Below are 16,977 nucleotides of genomic sequence, written 5' to 3'. Positions count from 1 at the left end.
AATGAATTAGGAATACGCACCACATTATAGTCAGACATGTAGGCAGGCAGACGGGCCGTGCCCACGAGCGCGCGCTGGAACGTGGAGTGCACAAGGAAGCCAGCGTACGCCACGCGCCCTGTCCATGTGAAGCCCCGCCATTCAAGGAGGCAGCGTAGCACGTCTAAAAACAACATAATAAGGTGTAAACATAGTTGCAGTTAGTTGCAGTTTCGGTAAAGAGGATCTACGGCGATTATTGCAAATTTTTAGATGGTGCCATGCAACGGGCCTTCTTTATTTTGAATTATAACTTGATTATTTCCGATGACGGCATTCAGTATTAAATAATTATGTCGATACAAAGAAGGCAAAACGAATCACCGGATGATAAGAAATACAGTCATCCATTAAGACTTTTAACACCAGAGACGATGCTTTTTAGAGTTTAAAGGTCGAAATGCTGCTGACGGCAGTTTATTCCATTCCATAGTTTATGTGCGAAAATTTTCTAGAGAATCACACAATCGAAGCCCGGTAACCATTTGATGATTGTTGCTTCTAATTAGTACTGCGACTTACTTTCGACCTTAAAGATGGCGCTTATGATCATCACGACTATGCACAGCTGGAAGATGGGCTTGTGGATGGTAGCGTAGACCACTCGCACGAAGGTGGACGGCTCGAAGTCGTCCATGTAGAAGATGCCGCCGGACAGGATAACGCTCACGCCGATAGGCACCGAAAGCCATATTAGCCAGGCGTATTTCTGGAAATCGTTAATGCCAAAATGCATTAAATACAGGATTAATAACATATGTTACATATGTAGGTACATATAGGTATCACTCATGCCCTATCTTAAATTCTGGCCAAGACCTTCAGCTCAGGCCAGGGTTCACCAAATAAATAAAATTATTTAAAAATATTGTGGGATTAGAGATTAAGCAAGACTTCGACTTACTTGACGTTAAGGTTAAAGTTTATGGGTACAAAGTTCGCAAGCAAAACTTATGATAAGTTAAAGCTCAAGATTTGGCTTGGCTGGGATTTGGGATGACCTTAGTAAAGTAAGGAAATTAAGTACTTAGTCTTAGTGCCACGTCGTATCGTAGGTACCTTTAGCCGTTCAGAGACAGCTTTTTCGTTGTTGAGCCAGTGGTAGGCGAGTAGTCCGCCGGCGATGCCCAGCACGTACGTGGACATGTTCGTGTGTCCGCGCACGAAGATTATCTGGAACTCCTTGTTGTATCGAAAGTAGGTGCGGAGTGATCTGAAAAGTTCAGTTTTCCATATATATATTTTTATAAATAAATAAAAAAAAATATCGATACACCGCAACAGAATATCATGAATCAGCAACCAGATAGTAAAACCCCCATGCAAGTGTTTGATTTATAAGTCCCATTTAGATGAATCAAGAACTTTCATGCCATAGGAATTTCATCCTACTTATTGCTGTATTCAGTCAATCGGCAAACTAAAATTTATTTTGTAGTGCGTATCCAATCTGTTTAATTATTATTGCATTATTGATGGATTAATAAATGTTTATTTTAGCAAAGTGTAGTTCTGCCATAATAATACCATAACACAAGTCTTAAATTATTATAATACTTAGTAAAAGTTTAGTCGCTTAAGTATGAGTCACTCACTCAGGGGAGTTGTGTACAACAGCGCCCAGGTCCTGGAAGTAGGTGTGCGCGGCGGTGATAGCCAGCGAGGCTGTCAGTAGCAACCCCAGCGCAAGCATCTGCGTGCGCGGCTTCCGGCACAAGATGCAGACTAGCAGACCTAGCCCGAACAGCTGCGTGTCCGCTGACAGGTACCTGTTCCATGGTTCTTTAGTTTTTATTCCAGTAATTTTAGTATTAATTCCTTCTTAAAAAGCACGAAACAAATATGTAATGAGTTGGAAAGGTGCAAGGCAAATTTATCAATGAATTTACAGTACTGGACAAAATTCTTCATACACCGACATAAAAAAATAAACTTTCTATCATAATTTCTCTTTTTTTAGGGTTCCGTAGTCAACTAGGAACCCTTATAGTTTCGCCATGTCTGTCTGTCCGTCCGTCCGTCCGTCCGTCCGTCCGTCCGTCCGCGGATAATCTCAGTAACCGTTAGCACTAGAAAGCTGAAATTTGGTACCAATATGTATATCAATCACGCCAACAAAGTGCAAAAATAAAAAATGGAAAAAAATGTTTTATTAGGGTACCCCCCCTACATGTAAAGTGGGGGCTGATATTTTTTTTCATTCCAACCCCAACGTGTGATATATTGTTGGATAGGTATTTAAAAATGAATAAGGGTTTACTAAGATCGTTTTTTGAGAATATTAATATTTTCGGAAATAATCGCTCCTAAAGGAAAAAAAGTGCGTCCCCCCCCCCTCTAACTTTTGAACCATATGTTTAAAAAATATAAAAAAAATCACAAAAGTAGAACTTTATAAAAACTTCCTAGGAAAATTGTTTTGAACTTGATAGGGTCAGTAGTTTTTGAGAAAAATACGAAAAACTACGGAACCCTACACTGAGCGTGGCCCGACACGCTCTTGGTCGGTTTTTTTTTTTATATACTACGTCGGTGGCAAACAAGTATACGGTCCGCCTGATGTAAAGCGGTCACCGCAACCTATGGACGCCTGCAACCCAAACAGTACGTCACATGCGCGTTGCCACCCCATTAGAAACTTGTACACTCCCTTTTGCTGTGTTAAGTACACAGCAAAAAGGAGTGTACAAGTTCCAAGGAGGGTTCGGGTTGCCGACGACTCAAAGGACAATAGACGGAACAAGTTAGTTCCGTAAGTCCTCCCGTCATCAGCACACCTCACCCTCGTTGAGCTCTGGCAGCCTTACTCACCGGCAGGAACACAACACTATGAGTAGGGTCTAGTGCTATTTGGCTGCGGTCTTCTGTAAGGCGGAGGTACTTCCCCAGTTGGGCTCTGCTCTAGATTCGAGCGAGACGATATCCGCTGTGCTGTGCCCTACCACACAAAGCGGAATATCATTCGCTATACCCTACCTCCTAATACTCTCTACCCTTAAATTTAACATCACAGTTGTGTTGAAAACTTTTGGCTAATTTCATTGCGTACAACATACAGACAACAATATATCAATGATTGTACAATTATTGTTTTACATGGGTATAAATATAAATATTAGTACTTTTGGCTCTGGACAAATTTGATCATACAGTAATTAAAATACGAATGAAATGCAATGTATGAGTGTGTATGGCTTTCATCTGCTTTAGATATGGCTGCTTGTCTCGGAGGAACATTTTCAGGTACAAACTGAAGGTACGAGTATTTATCTAACCCAAGCTTTTTCCTGTGTGCCTACTCAAGTAGGCAAAGTGGGTATAATTCAGAATAACATTTGATATTTTCTTTGTTTTTCCAAAAACTTCCTTAAATTTTGGCTAGGATTGATAACATGAGACTATGTCAGCCATTGAAGCTACTTAATTAATCCTATGAATCACAACGAACGCATGAAATAGACATACTAGTATTTTCTTTCAGTCATCTTTTCATATATATTCAGACGGGCGATGGCTGAAAGGCCTGAAAGATAATACCAGTATGTATATCTCATGCGTTTGTTATGACTAATAGGAATGAATAGCTTGAATGGCTAACATAGTCTCATGTAATCAATCCAAGCCAAAATTTAAGGAAGTTTTTGGAAAAATAAAGAAAATATCAAATGTCATTCTGAATTATACCCACTTTGCCTACTTCAGTAGACACACAGGAAAAAGCTTGGGTTAGATAAATACTTTCAGTTTCTAATATAAAATGTTCCTCCGAGACAATCAGCGATATCTAAAGCAGATGACAGCCATACACACTACTACATTGCATTTCATTCTGTATGATCAAATTCGTCCAGAGCCAAAAGTACTGATATTTATATTTATACTCATGTAAAAAAATAATTGTGCGAACATTGATATGTTATTGTCTGTATGTTGTACGCCATGAAATTAGTTAAAAGTTTTCCAATACAACTGTGATGTTAAGGGTAAAGAAATTATGATAGAAAGTTTATTTTATATGTCGGTGTATGAAGAATTTTGTCCAGTACTGTAGGTATTTATAATTTCTCTACGCAATTTCGCAGCTCACTGTATACAGTGACTTTTTCAAAAAAAGGAATATAGTCTGCTTTATAATATTATAATTCTACTGCAATCGTGAGTTCGTTACTTCAATGCCGCTAAGCAATAGATACAATTAAATTAAAATCTGGGAAGAGGAAACAATAATGCTGGAAGCACTATATAAGCCCAAATGCTATTCGCTAAGCTAGACTGTAACTTAAAGCTTTGTTAATTAGGGCCACTTGCACCAACAAAAAGGTAGGGTAAGGTAACTCGCCATTTTATATGAAATTTGACAGATGACAGCCCACTAACCCCGAGTTAAACCACAAAAAGTCATAACCACATTATAATGTATGCTTTCTAATCCTTACATTTTCCGCCTTTCTATGAGACGTCACTTGAGTCACCTCGGCGATTGATGAAAACTTACCAAGACTGCGGAAAGCAAGGCATGTCCTCCCACAAATAATTATGTATGTAGAGCAGATGAGCCCACCAATGCTTCTGGCAGGCGTCCGACTCACTGGTCACCACCAGCTCCCACTGCGGCCCGTCCCCCAGGTGCCGCATCAGCGTCATCACAGTGAACATGATTAGCGCGTAGGTCGGGGTTAGCCTGAAAGGGGATTTGATTAGCGGGTAGGTTGGGGTTAGCCTGAAAGGGGATTGTCTAAAGTGGCTGGTCACAATTGTTTGAAACATTTAGTCCTCACTCAACTAATATTGAGTTTTGAATTCACAATTGCATCCAAGAAGCCCAGCAAGTAGGCCTAGCATCAAGTAGGTACTTTCAAACAGTCATATAAAATATATAACTACTTCCTATTTTGTATGTTGAATTGAATATGTAAATGATGGCCCGACGGGTGATGTGGGGGAGTTAGTGTGCTATATGAAGCCTATGAAGCAGTGGAAGGAGCAGAACAAGGGAATACGATCTACTCGTTCTCGTTAGTAGATAGTATTCCCATATTCTGGCCCCACTCACCATACCGTGTACGGAGATATTTTGATACATTGTATTTAATCACCAGACATCGTAACTTTTCCAGCAATTTTTGGTTGTTGTTATTGGAAAGCAGTTATTTTATTTTGCCATGTGTCAATGGGCCAAGATAGCCACACGTTGGGTACCACAAATTGTAAGGCGTCGCGGGTAGACCTCGCCAGAGATGGCGTGACGAGCTTGACGCCTTTGAGCGAGGACTGGTGGGAGACTTCAGGGGATAGGGATGCGTGGAGGAATTTGAAAGAGGCCTTTTCCCAACAGTGGCAGCGGGACAATATGAGCTCTTGATAATAATATAATAAACCTACCTCAGCCACCGTAGGATCATCCCCTTGGGCCACTCCCACAGGCTGACGCGGTGTTTCTCGGCATGCAGCTCAAAGTTGAACGCCAGTAGGAAACCGGACATTACGAAGAATGTATACGTCACTAGTGTGCCGTTGAGAAGAATGTATTTGGTGGGGTCGTTGAACATCTGGAATAAGAGCGGGGATCGATTAAGGCAAAGGTTCGAAAACTTTTTGAAACACCCCTCCCTGCTGTCTAAAATAAGTCTACGCCCCGACAAAACCAAACTATTGGGTAATATCTAATGTATGCTCATGTTCCACGATCCCACGCCCCTTTATAACAGTTTGAAAAATGCTGGATTAAGGTATATTTTCGATATTGTGTTCTGACTCTTCTGATTAAATGATTTGTTAGACTCCCTAATAAGAAAATTATAGCGGATATGTTCTTTCACTTTACTTTTACATTTTGAATGGCGGTATTTAATACTTGCAAAGCACACGGTGTTTGTTGTAAAAAACACAAAAGTGTACGTGTGCGCCCATGCAATTTTGCAGCATCAGAGTGACACCAAAAGTACTTACGTTTTCGACGAAGTAGGGGTTCTTGAGGTAAAAAACAATAAGCACCAAGACGGAGTGCGAAAAGAACACGCAAACCATCGTCAGAGATCTGTCGACAAACATTTTAGTTCATTTAGTTTTAGGGCGCTAACTCACCATTCGATTTAATTCACTGTAGCGAGTTCATCGCGAATTTGCCGCGAATGCGCAGGGTTTGCCGTGAGTTCGTTGCGAGTGCGAAACGACGTTTTCCCGAGTGCGCAGTGATCACACTCTAAATCCCAGTACATTTGTGTCGTAGCAAAAAGTTGAGCAAAAACATTGTGAGCTCTTTGCTAACTCACTGCATACTTCGTGTTGTATTGTATGGATGCGCGCTTTAATAGTACAACAGTAGCGGTAGCATTCGTTTTAGTAGTAGTTTAATTGTTAGCACATTGCGCAACGTAAGGCAGAAGTTAAATTTTGTAGGTATGTTCTTATGGATTACACACAGTTTTTCATCACATTTACAATATAAAAATATGTATAAAGATAAAAAAAAAGTTAAATACGGTAGGTACTAGAAATTTCATAACTCCGTAGAGAGAACGATTTTTCTATAACTCCCGCGCGTCACCTGCGCGCTGCGCTGTTCAGTTGCAATTGCACGTGTATATGTGGGAATGTTGTGAAAAAAATTTTAATTGTGTGAATGATTTGGATGTATAAAAATCGTGATACCTTAATCCGTTGATGATCTTAAGCCGGTTGAGCCTGGGCTCGGACCCAACCCCACCGGGTGCTATCAGCTTTCGCCAGTTACGCCGCAAGGAGAACGCCAATAAGCATGGATTATCTGAAACCAACAATGTTATTGTTGATATAATAAAAACAGAGTAAGATGTCATATTATTAAAGAAGTAGCTTTTTCCCTCAACCCTCCCTCCCAAAAAATTTTATTTCGCCCCATGCGAATTCTTAAGTAAGCAGGAGCGATCAAAAAAGAGACAAACAAGCATACGGCACGTGTCACATGCGTATATTGATTACGATCATGTCGGTAGGAAACCCCTAGAAACTGAGAATGACAACCGTTAGCTAGTTGTAAATGGTTAATCGCAACATCTAGCGGGATATTTGGTAAACTTTTAAGACGAATGTGTAGGGACTAGGGACCGAGCGACGCCTAATCTCACAATAAACTATTGACTATTGACTGACTACTGCTCTTCTACACCTTATAAGAAACCTAGTGCCAAATTTAGAATCTCTAGGACCAGCGGTTCGGCTGTGCGTTGATATGTCAGTCAGTCAGTTTCAGTTTCTTCTTTTATATATTTAAGAAGTGACGAAGGCGAACGTCGGATTCGAATCTTAGTCCACACCTTTAACCCCTAGACCACTCCACCACAGTGTCCACAGTGAAACCGGTCGCAATTTCAGGACTATGCCATACCACCAAGTATAGTAAGCTATATGAAGAATTAATTTTTCCCCTCACTAGCTCGCAAACATGTGTTTTGTCCTTTAATACCAGCGGGTAAAAACGCATTTTATCCACTAGTGGGTAAAGTATTTTGACCTTGAATAAAGTCAAAATAACTGCATTAAAATTGAAAAAAGTAGGTGAAACTATTAATAAAGATGATTTACCACCTGTGGAACTACTGGAAGCAGTGATAAACGCATTTTTTGCGTTGTAGTTTCCTCGCTATAGTGAGAGGAAAAGTTTTGTGTTACACTCGGGTGCAAATGTATTTTACTTCTCGTGTGTTAAAAAACTCGCAAGTTCAGGATTCTATTCTCGAACCACTCGCTTCGCTCGTGGTTCAACTATAGAATCCTTTCACTAGCTCGTTTTTCAATTCCACACTCGGCGTTAAAATACAACTTTGCCCCCTTGTATAACAAATAACTATTAAAGTTCGCACTCGAATTGTAGAGTCTTTCAGTAGTTCGGGTTAGCGCCTTGAACCTTAAGCCACCGCGCCACAGCGAAACCGGTTGCTAATTTTCTAAAATGTACGTATTTCATCATCTTTAGTAAGACGCCTACTTAAATAGTAAAGGGTAGATCCCTATTATCAAAGAGGATCGAGTATTATAGAGAATGACTGTCAAAGTAAAATGTGTAATCACAGTGCATAGACTGCCATCTCTCGACACAAGCTTAAAACTTTTGAACCTCAGTTTTGACAATTTGGCCCATATTCTTAGCTTGATATGTTTTAAAATGTCAAATATTAATATTAGCGCCATCTAGCCGAGCGTACCCCAAAGGTGTATCGCCATCTAGCTCACCGTACCTTTTTCTGTATGGTTTTGGGGTACGTTTTTTTCTTAGACTTTATCGGTCTTTACGAAGTTATATAGATCTTTGCTATTATATAAGTTCGCCTGAAGGCAAGCTTGTCAGTTAAGATTTAAGATAAGTAAGACAATGACACGGACAGTGATACGAGTAGAGTAGGTATTACGTCTACGTCACGAACAGTCAGTGGGACGCTTAAGAGTGCATAATGACCAAACTTTGTCCGAGTGACACTATGAGTATACAGCAAAGCCACAGTCAGACACATATAATATAATGCATTTTTTCACTCTTCATTCCATTAATTTATGCCAGCTTTTATGAATCAATCTTTAACAACTTTAACACGTTCACTGCGGCATCAGGTCGATTCGACCCGATACATTTCCAAAATTTGCGAAGTTAACTAATTGCCACTACAAACAGACTTACCTGCAGCATCACCGTTAATAATGTCATACGAAGTCCCGACAGCGTTCAGTATGATCAGGACCAAATAAACGGCCGCCATGATGTAATCGCCAGCGCTAAAGCTCCGCTTATCTCCGTGCCTCTTGCAGTATAGCACTTCGGTTAATCTGGAAATTATACGTACTAATATTATAAATGGGAAAGTGTGTGTGTCTGTTTGTTTGCCCGCCTTTCACGGCAAAACGGAGTTGAAGGTACGGAGAGTGACATAGGCTACTTTTTGTCTCTTTCTAACGCGAGCGAAGCCGCGGGCAAAAGCTAGTATATACATTAATTCACGCCTGTATTCCCAATGTGCCTTGGCGCCTACCCCTTTGGGGTTACAACATGAAACTGTTCAAGTTTCAGTTCAATTGAAGTTCATACAAGTGTCCTGAGTCGACGCAGCGTAGGGTAGAAGCACGCTTGGCCGTCCGCTGCACGCCCCGCCGAACGCTACGCTCCGAGCGTCCACTAAGGCCTTATAACTAACAAATCACTCTGAAGAAAGTTTAAGACAGATATCACCAAAGGATCTTTAGGTACCTACGAGTTGGCAATGGCATGCCAGATAAAATCTTCGTCAAAATTCCTATGACAGTAAGCTGGCGGTTGTAGTGGCGCCACGTGATAAGATAACAGTTTGACACCTCACTAACGTCACAGTATAATACCTACCAAATAACATATATTAGAATAAAATAATAATTATGTATAAAATCAAATTAACAAATCTAAATGACATATCATATGTAATATAATCAATGAATTCATCTTTCAATTAAATATTCGAAATTATAACTAGACTGAAATTGTAATAATCTTAATTTAATTGCTGTTAAATAATTTTATTGATTAACGTGTAATATTTATAATATTATTAATAAAATGTCTATGTCTATGTCTATGTCTATGTCTAATAAAGAGTACTATCGTACAGTATGGCCACTCCCACTCCCCGCTGAAAGTGCCGCCCACCCCCGCTCGGTGGCCTCACAGTTACCGCCTGTCAAAATCGCGAACAGTCGACCTATCATATCTCACTCATGCAAGCACGGTGCGCGTTCACCTACACGAGCTTAGAATGTGTGCTAGGAACGCGCCTCTTTCATATGAGTTTCATATATTTGATCGCCAGTGTCCGAGGTGTGCTTACGTTATAAACAACGATGTCAAAGATGAAACTATAATTATACATGATTGTAGGCATCGTATAAAAAGAACCTTGACATCTGTAATAATATACGAGTAAGATCAAGTTAACCCTTTGAACGCTGTTGCTAAAAATGTAGGATTAACGAGGCATTGTAAACTTTATTGGGAAGTCCGAAGGTTTGAAATTGTAATTATTAATCAGTGACTGCGTGTCATGAATTGTATTAGGCAGTCAAGGGGTTAAACTGTCTCTCTGCTAATGGCAATTTGTTAAGGTGGCTCGCTTTCCATACAAAAAACATCTACCATTTATTTAGTCACCGCACACTACAACTAAATAAAAATATGCGCATACATCTACTATACATTATCCGTCGTCGCAGTAGTGAATGAAATACATTGTTTCATACAGAAATCATGGAAAAATCCATGTGATTTTTTTATTAATTTTACGTAAATGTGCGTGCCAAATTTTGTGTACAGACACAGAGCCGTCATATTTCGCGCATTTTTAGTTGACATTGTCATCAGTGACATTTGGCTCTTGACAAGTAATTATTTAAAGATATTGGTTTAGTTAACTCAAGCAGACTCAGAAATAATGACGCATTTTGTCAACAAAGATACATATCGTGTATTTCGACACTGCTAATGTAAATCGAAATGGCGTCTCGGTCAAACGACCGACTATGATGCAGAAGATCGTGGGTTCGAGTCCGAAGTTTTTTTTAATCATTTGAACTTTTATGGACTTATTAAGTATTTTTTATTTTTTTAATGGAATATTTGACTATTACTATATTGCTTTCCTATTTTTTATTTTCATACAAAAATACAATACAATCCTATTATGCCTTTGTTGATAAAATAAAATATTACACGTCTGGTATAATACATTATACATAGGTCATAGTGCGGGCATAATATTAGTAACTAGTTTTTTAAAGGTGCGCGGGGCCCGAGGGCCCCGCGGTGTTCTTTTTTTGTTTTGCTTTTGTGCTTTGCTTATGCTTTTGCTTTTTGTTTTTGAGCTATGCTTTTTTGTTTTTTTGCTTTGCTTATGCTTTTGCTTTTTGTTTTTGTGCTTTGCTTGTTTGATTTATTGCTTTGCTTGTTTGCTTTTTTGCTTTAGCCTTTGCGTACTTGAGAGCACTCTCTGCCCGCAGCTCGGCCTGCGGCCTCGCGTGCTTGGGAGCCTGTCAGACACGCTCCGGGCCTTCGGCCCTCCGCGTAGTTACTGTGAGGGTTATAGGGAAGTTGGAGCTTAAACACGACCCAATAGTAAAAGTGTCTTGAGAAGCTCACGACGGGCCTGCGGCCTGCGGCCTCCGGCCCGTCGTTTCGCTTCTCTAAGACACTTTTACTATTTGGTCGTGTTTATACTCCAACTTCCCGGTCCGCCGGCGAGCCGATCAGGAACGCTCCGGGCCTTCGGCCCTACGCGGAGCTCGGCCTTCGGCCTTCACTGGGTTTCGAAGCTCCGCGTCGGGCCTTCGGCCCGCCGCTTCGCTTGTTAAGATACTTTTTGTTATTGTTTTGCTTGGGAGCACAGTCTGTACGCAGCTCGGCCTGCGGCCTTCGCGTGCTTGGGAGCACTCTGCCCGCAGCTCGGCCTGCGGCCTTCGCGTGCTTGGGAGCCTGTCAGACACGCTCCGGGCCTTCGGCCCTCCGCGTAGTTACTGTGGGGGTTGTAGGGAAGTTGCAGCTTAAACACGACCCAATAGTAAAAGTGTCTTGAGAAGCTCACTACGGGCCTACGGCCTGCGGCCTCCAGCCCGTCGTTTCACTTCTCTAAGACACTTTTACTATTGGGTCGTGTTTAAGCTCCAACTTCCCGGTCCGCCGGCGAGCCGATCAGGGACGCTCCGGGCCTTCGGCCCTACGCGGAGCTCGGCCTTCGGCCTTCGCTTAGTTTCGAAGCTCCGCGTCGGGCCTTCGGCCCGCCGCTTCGCTTATTAAGATACTTTTTGTTATTGTTTTGTTTGGGAGCACAGTCTGTACGCAGCTCGGCCTGCGGCCTTCGCGTGCTTGGGAGCACTCTGCCCGCAGCTCGGCCTGCGGCCTTCGCGTGCTTGGGAGCCTCTCAGACACGCTCCGGGCCTTCGGCCCTCCGCGTAGTTTCTGTGGGGGTTGAAGGGAAGTTGGAGCTTAAACACGACCCAATATTAAAAGTGTCTTGAGAAGCTCACGACGGGTCTGCGGCCTGCGGCCTCCGGCCCGTCGTTTCGCTTCTCTAAGACACTCTTACTATTGGGTCGTGTTTAAACTCCAACTTCCCGGTCCGCCGGCGAGCCGATCAGGGACGCTCCGGGCCTTCGGCCCTACGCGGAGCTCGGCCTTCGGCCTTCACTGGGTTTTGAAGCTCCGCGTCGGGCCTTTGGCCCGCCGCTTCGCTTATTTAGATACTTTTTGTTATTGTTTCCTTGGGAGCACAGTCTGCACGCAGCTCGGCCTGCGGCCTTCGCGTGCTTGGGAGCACTCTGCCCGCAGCTCGGCCTGCGGCCTTCGCGTACTTGGGAGCCTGTCAGACACGCTCCGGGCCTTCGGTCCTCCGCGTAGTTACTGTGGGGATTGTAGGATTTGTAGGGAAGTTGGACCTCCGGCCTGCGGCCTCCGGCCCGCCGCGTCGCTTTTTAGACACTTTTACTTATGTATTTTCTTGCTTGGGAGCACTGTCTGTACGCAGCTCGGAACTTGGACCGGAGCAATGACCGTTGGGCTGTGGAACGCTCCCTCAGGCTGGTAGGGAAATTTGACTTTGTCCCCTCTCGCCGCAGTTTTTGACTTTTCCAAAAATTTTTTTTTCTCATTTCTATTTTTGGCCCCCGTTCTTACCAAGTCCCAAATTGGAACGCGCTCGGACCGAAAATAAAAAAAAAAAATTTCAAAGTCGGCCATTTTGAAATTTTGTAAATGCCATTCGATGGACCTCAGATAACTGTACAACATTAGTTTAAGCACTATTAACCTTTTTCCTACCGTTACGGAGCTATGGGAATTTAAAAAAAAACCTCCATACAAACTGGTAGGGAAATTTGACTTTGTCCCCTCTCGCCACCGTTTTTGACTTTTCCAAATTTTTTTTTTCTCATTTCTATTTTTGGCCCCCGTTCTTACCACGTGCCAAATTTGAACGCGCTCGGACCGAAAATAAAAAAAAAAAAATTCATAGTCGGCCATTTTGAAATTTTGTAAATGCCATTCGATGGACCTCAGATAACTGTACAACATTAGTTCAAGCACTATTAACCTTTTCCCTACCGTTACGGAGCTATGGGGATTTAAAAAAAGGACCTCCATACAAATTTCAATTGGCCTTCAAAGGGCGCCATTTTTAATTTTTCAAAATTTTCTTTTTGTATACTAATCTTGGGGTGGCTGTCTACCCGTGTGCAAAATTTCAGCGCGCTCGGACCATTTTGAAATTTTTCTAAAAAAAAAGTCGGCCATTTTGATTTTTTTTTAATGCCATTCGATGGACCTCGGGTGACTGTATAACATTTGTTTGAGCACTTTTCACTTGTTTGTACCGTTACGGAGCTATGGTAATTAAAAGAAAAACCTCCATTCAAATTTCAATTGGCCCTCAAAGGCCGCCATTTTGAATTTTTCAAAATTTTCTTTTTGAATATAAATCTTGGGGTGACCTTCCATCCGTGTGCCAAATCTCAGCGCGCTAGGCCCATTTTGAAATTTTTCAAAAAAAAAAAGTCGGCCATTTTGAATTTTTTTTAATGCAACTTTTTTCTACTCCGAGACCTGTATGACATTTGGTCGAGCACCCCCCGGCTATCTCTTACGGTTTAAAAGTTGCCATACAAAATAAAAGTGGCCAGTTTTCCCACATTTATAGCATTTTTCAATTTTTTTTTATTTCATTCAAATCAAGGCCGCTTGGAGATTCTATGACCAAAATTTGAGCTCTCTACGACAAACTTGAAAAATCGTCAAAAAAAAAAGTCGGCCATTTTGAAAAAAAAATGGCGGCGTCAAAAACTGCCCAGGGTCCTCTATGACATTTGGTCGAACACTCCCCGGCTAACTCCAGCCGTTTGGCCAGGCCGTCCAACATTTTTTTACCCGGAACCGGTAGACCGACGGTCTGATCTATCCGGGGTCGCAGGACCAAACTCTATACGACCACACCAAACACTGCCACCTTCAAATCCCCCTTCTGCCCATTTTTTGAAAAATGTCAGTCGGGTTGTAGCTTTATATTATATAGACTAGTTTTTTAAAGGTGCGCGGGGCCCGAGGGCCCCGCGGTCTTTCTTGTTGCTTTTTTGTTTTTTTTTTTTGCTTTGCTTGTTTGTTTTTTTGCTTTGCTTTTTTGCTTTTTTGTTTCTTTGCTTAGCTTGTTTGTTTTTTGCTTTACTTGTTTGCTTTTTTGCTTTAGCCTTTGTCTGCTTGGAAGCACTCTCTGCCCGCAGCTCGGCCTGCGGCCTTCGCGTGCTTGGGAGCCTGTCAGACACGCTCCGGGCCTTCGGCCCTCCGCGTAGTTACTGTGGGGGTTGTAGGGAAGTTGGAGCTTAAACACGACCCAATAGTACGACCCGTCGTTTCGCTTCTCTAAGACACTTTTACTATTGGGTCGTGTTTAAGCTCCAACTTCCCGGTCCGCCGGCGAGCCGATCAGGGACGCTCCGGGCCTTCGGCCCTACGCGGAGCTCGGCCTTCGGCCTTCGCTGGGTTTCGAAGCTCCGCGTCGGGCCTTCGGCCCGCCGCTTCGCTTGTTAAGATACTTTTTGTTATTGTTTTGCTTGGGAGCACAGTCTGTACGCAGCTCGGCCTGCGGCCTTCGCGTGCTTGGGAGCACTCTGCCCGCAGCTCGGCCTGCGGCCTTCGCGTGCTTGGGAGCCTGTCAGACACGCTCCGGGCCTTCGGCCCTCCGCGTAGTTTCTGTGGGGGTTGTAGGGAAGTTGGAGCTTAAACACGACCCAATAGTAAAAGTGTCTTGAGAAGCTCACGACGGGCCTGCGGCCTGCGGCCTCCGGCCCGTCGTTTCGCTTCTCTAAGACACTTTTACTATTGGGTCGTGTTTAAACTCCAACTTCCTGGTCCGCCGGCGAGCCGATCAGGGACGCTCCGGGCCTTCGGCCCTACGCGGAGCTCGGCCTTCGGCCTTCGCTGGGTTTCGAAGCTCCGCGTCGGGCCTTTGGCCCGCCGCTTCGCTTATTTAGATACTTTTTGTTATTGTTTTCTTGGGAGCACAGTCTGCACGCAGCTCGGCCTGCGGCCTTCGCGTGCTTGGGAGCACTCTGCCCGCAGCTCGGCCTGCGGCCTTCGCATACTTGGGAGCCTGTCAGACACGCTCCGGGCCTTCGGCCCTCCGCGTAGTTACTGTGGGGATTGTAGGATTGGTAGGGAAGTTGGACCTCCGGCCTGCGGCCTCCGGCCCGCCGCGTCGCTTTTTAGACACTTTTACTTATATTTTCTTGCTTGGGAGCACTGTCTGTACGCAGCTCGGAACTTGGACCGGAGCAATGACCGTCGGGCTGTAGAACGCTCCCTCAGGCTGGTAGGGAAATTTGACTTTGTCCCCTCTCGCCGCCGTTTTTGACTTTTCCAAAAATTTTTTTTCTCATTTCTATTTTTGGCCCCCGCTCTTACCACGTGCCAAATTTGAACGCGCTCGGACCGAAAATAAAAAAAAAAAAATTTCAAAGTCGGCCATTTTGAAATTTTGTAAACGCCATTCGATGGACCTCAGATAACTGTACAACATTAGTTGAAGCACTATTTACCTTTTTCCTACCGTTACGGAGCTATGGGGATTTAAAAAAAAACCTCCATACAAACTGGTAGGGAAATTTGACTTTGTCCCCTCTCGCCACCGTTTTTGACTTTTCCAAATTTTTTTTTTCTCATTTCTATTTTTGGCCCCCGTTCTTACCACGTGCCAAATTTGAACGCGCTCGGACCGAAAATAAAAAAAAAATTTTCAAAGTCGGCCATTTTGAAATTTTGTAAATGCCATTCGATGGACCTCAGATAACTGTACAACATTAGTTCAAGCACTATTAACCTTTTCCCTACCGTTACGGAGCTATGGGGATTTAAAAAAAGGACCTCCATACAAATTTCAATTGGCCTTCAAAGGGCGCCATTTTGAATTTTTCAAAATTTTCTTTTTGTATACTAATCTTGGGGTGGCTGTCTACCCGTGTGCAAAATTTCAGCGCGCTCGGACCATTTTGAAATTTTTCAAAAAAAAAAGTCGGCCATTTTGATTTTTTTTTAATGCCATTCGATGGACCTCGGGTGACTGTATAACATTTGTTTGAGCACTTTTCACTTCTTTGTACCGTTACGGAGCTATGGTAATTAAAAGAAAAACCTCCATTCAAATTTCAATTGGCCCTCAAAGGCCGCCATTTTGAATTTTTCAAAATTTTCTTTTTGAATACTAATCTTAGCGCGACCGTCCACCCGTGTGCCTAATCTCAGCGCGCTAGGACCATTTTGAAAATTTTCAAAAAAAAAAGTCGGCCATTTTGATTTTTTTTTAATGCAACTTTTTTCTACTCGGATACCTGTATGACATTTGGTCGAGCACCCCCCGGCTATCTCTTACGGTTTAAAAGTTGCCATACAAAATAAAAGTGGCCAGTTTTCCCACATTTGTAGCACTTTTCAATTTTTTTTTATTTCATTCGAATCAAGGCCGCTTGGAGATTCTACGACCAAAATTTGAGCACTCCACGATAAATTTGAAAAATCGTCAAAAAAAAAAAGTCGGCCATTTTGAAAAAAAAATGGCGGCGTCAAAAACTGCCCAGGGTCCTCTATGACATTTGGTCGAACACTCCCCGGCTAACTCCAGCCGTTTGGCCAGGCCGTCCAACATTTTTTTACCCGGAACCGGTAGACCGACGGTCTGATCTATCCGGGGTCGCAGGACCAAACTCTATACGACCACACCAAACACTGCCACCTTCAAATCCCCCTTCTGCCCATTTTTGGAAAAATGTCAGTCGGGTTGTAGCTTTATATTATATAGACTAGTTTTTTAAAGGTGCGCGGGGCCCGGGGGCCCCGCGGTCTTTCTTGTTTTTTTGTTTTTGCTTTTGCTTTATGCTTTTTAGTTTTTGCTTTATGTTTTTTGCTAAGCT

At 42.9% G+C, this 16,977-nt stretch overlaps 1 protein-coding gene across 1 annotated transcript in view; it reads right to left on the bottom strand.

Moving 5' to 3' along the window:
- The window catches only part of LOC125234972 (nose resistant to fluoxetine protein 6-like), a 34,382-nt gene that overhangs the window by 963 nt on the left and 16,442 nt on the right, over positions 1–16,977 (bottom strand). Inside the window, exons 4-12 of the mRNA XM_048141398.1 lie at positions 8,693–8,838; positions 6,691–6,805; positions 5,989–6,076; positions 5,422–5,588; positions 4,535–4,720; positions 1,635–1,808; positions 1,099–1,252; positions 562–748; positions 21–163 (exon numbers count right to left, since the gene is read on the bottom strand). Coding sequence (XP_047997355.1) covers positions 21–163; positions 562–748; positions 1,099–1,252; positions 1,635–1,808; positions 4,535–4,720; positions 5,422–5,588; positions 5,989–6,076; positions 6,691–6,805; positions 8,693–8,838 — 1,360 coding nt within the window. The remainder of the gene's footprint in view (positions 1–20; positions 164–561; positions 749–1,098; positions 1,253–1,634; positions 1,809–4,534; positions 4,721–5,421; positions 5,589–5,988; positions 6,077–6,690; positions 6,806–8,692; positions 8,839–16,977) is intronic.

This window comes from Leguminivora glycinivorella, chromosome 16, assembly GCF_023078275.1.
Source record: "Leguminivora glycinivorella isolate SPB_JAAS2020 chromosome 16, LegGlyc_1.1, whole genome shotgun sequence".
Lineage (NCBI taxonomy): Eukaryota > Metazoa > Arthropoda > Insecta > Lepidoptera > Tortricidae > Leguminivora > Leguminivora glycinivorella.
This window is presented reverse-complemented; position numbering and strand designations above follow the sequence as displayed.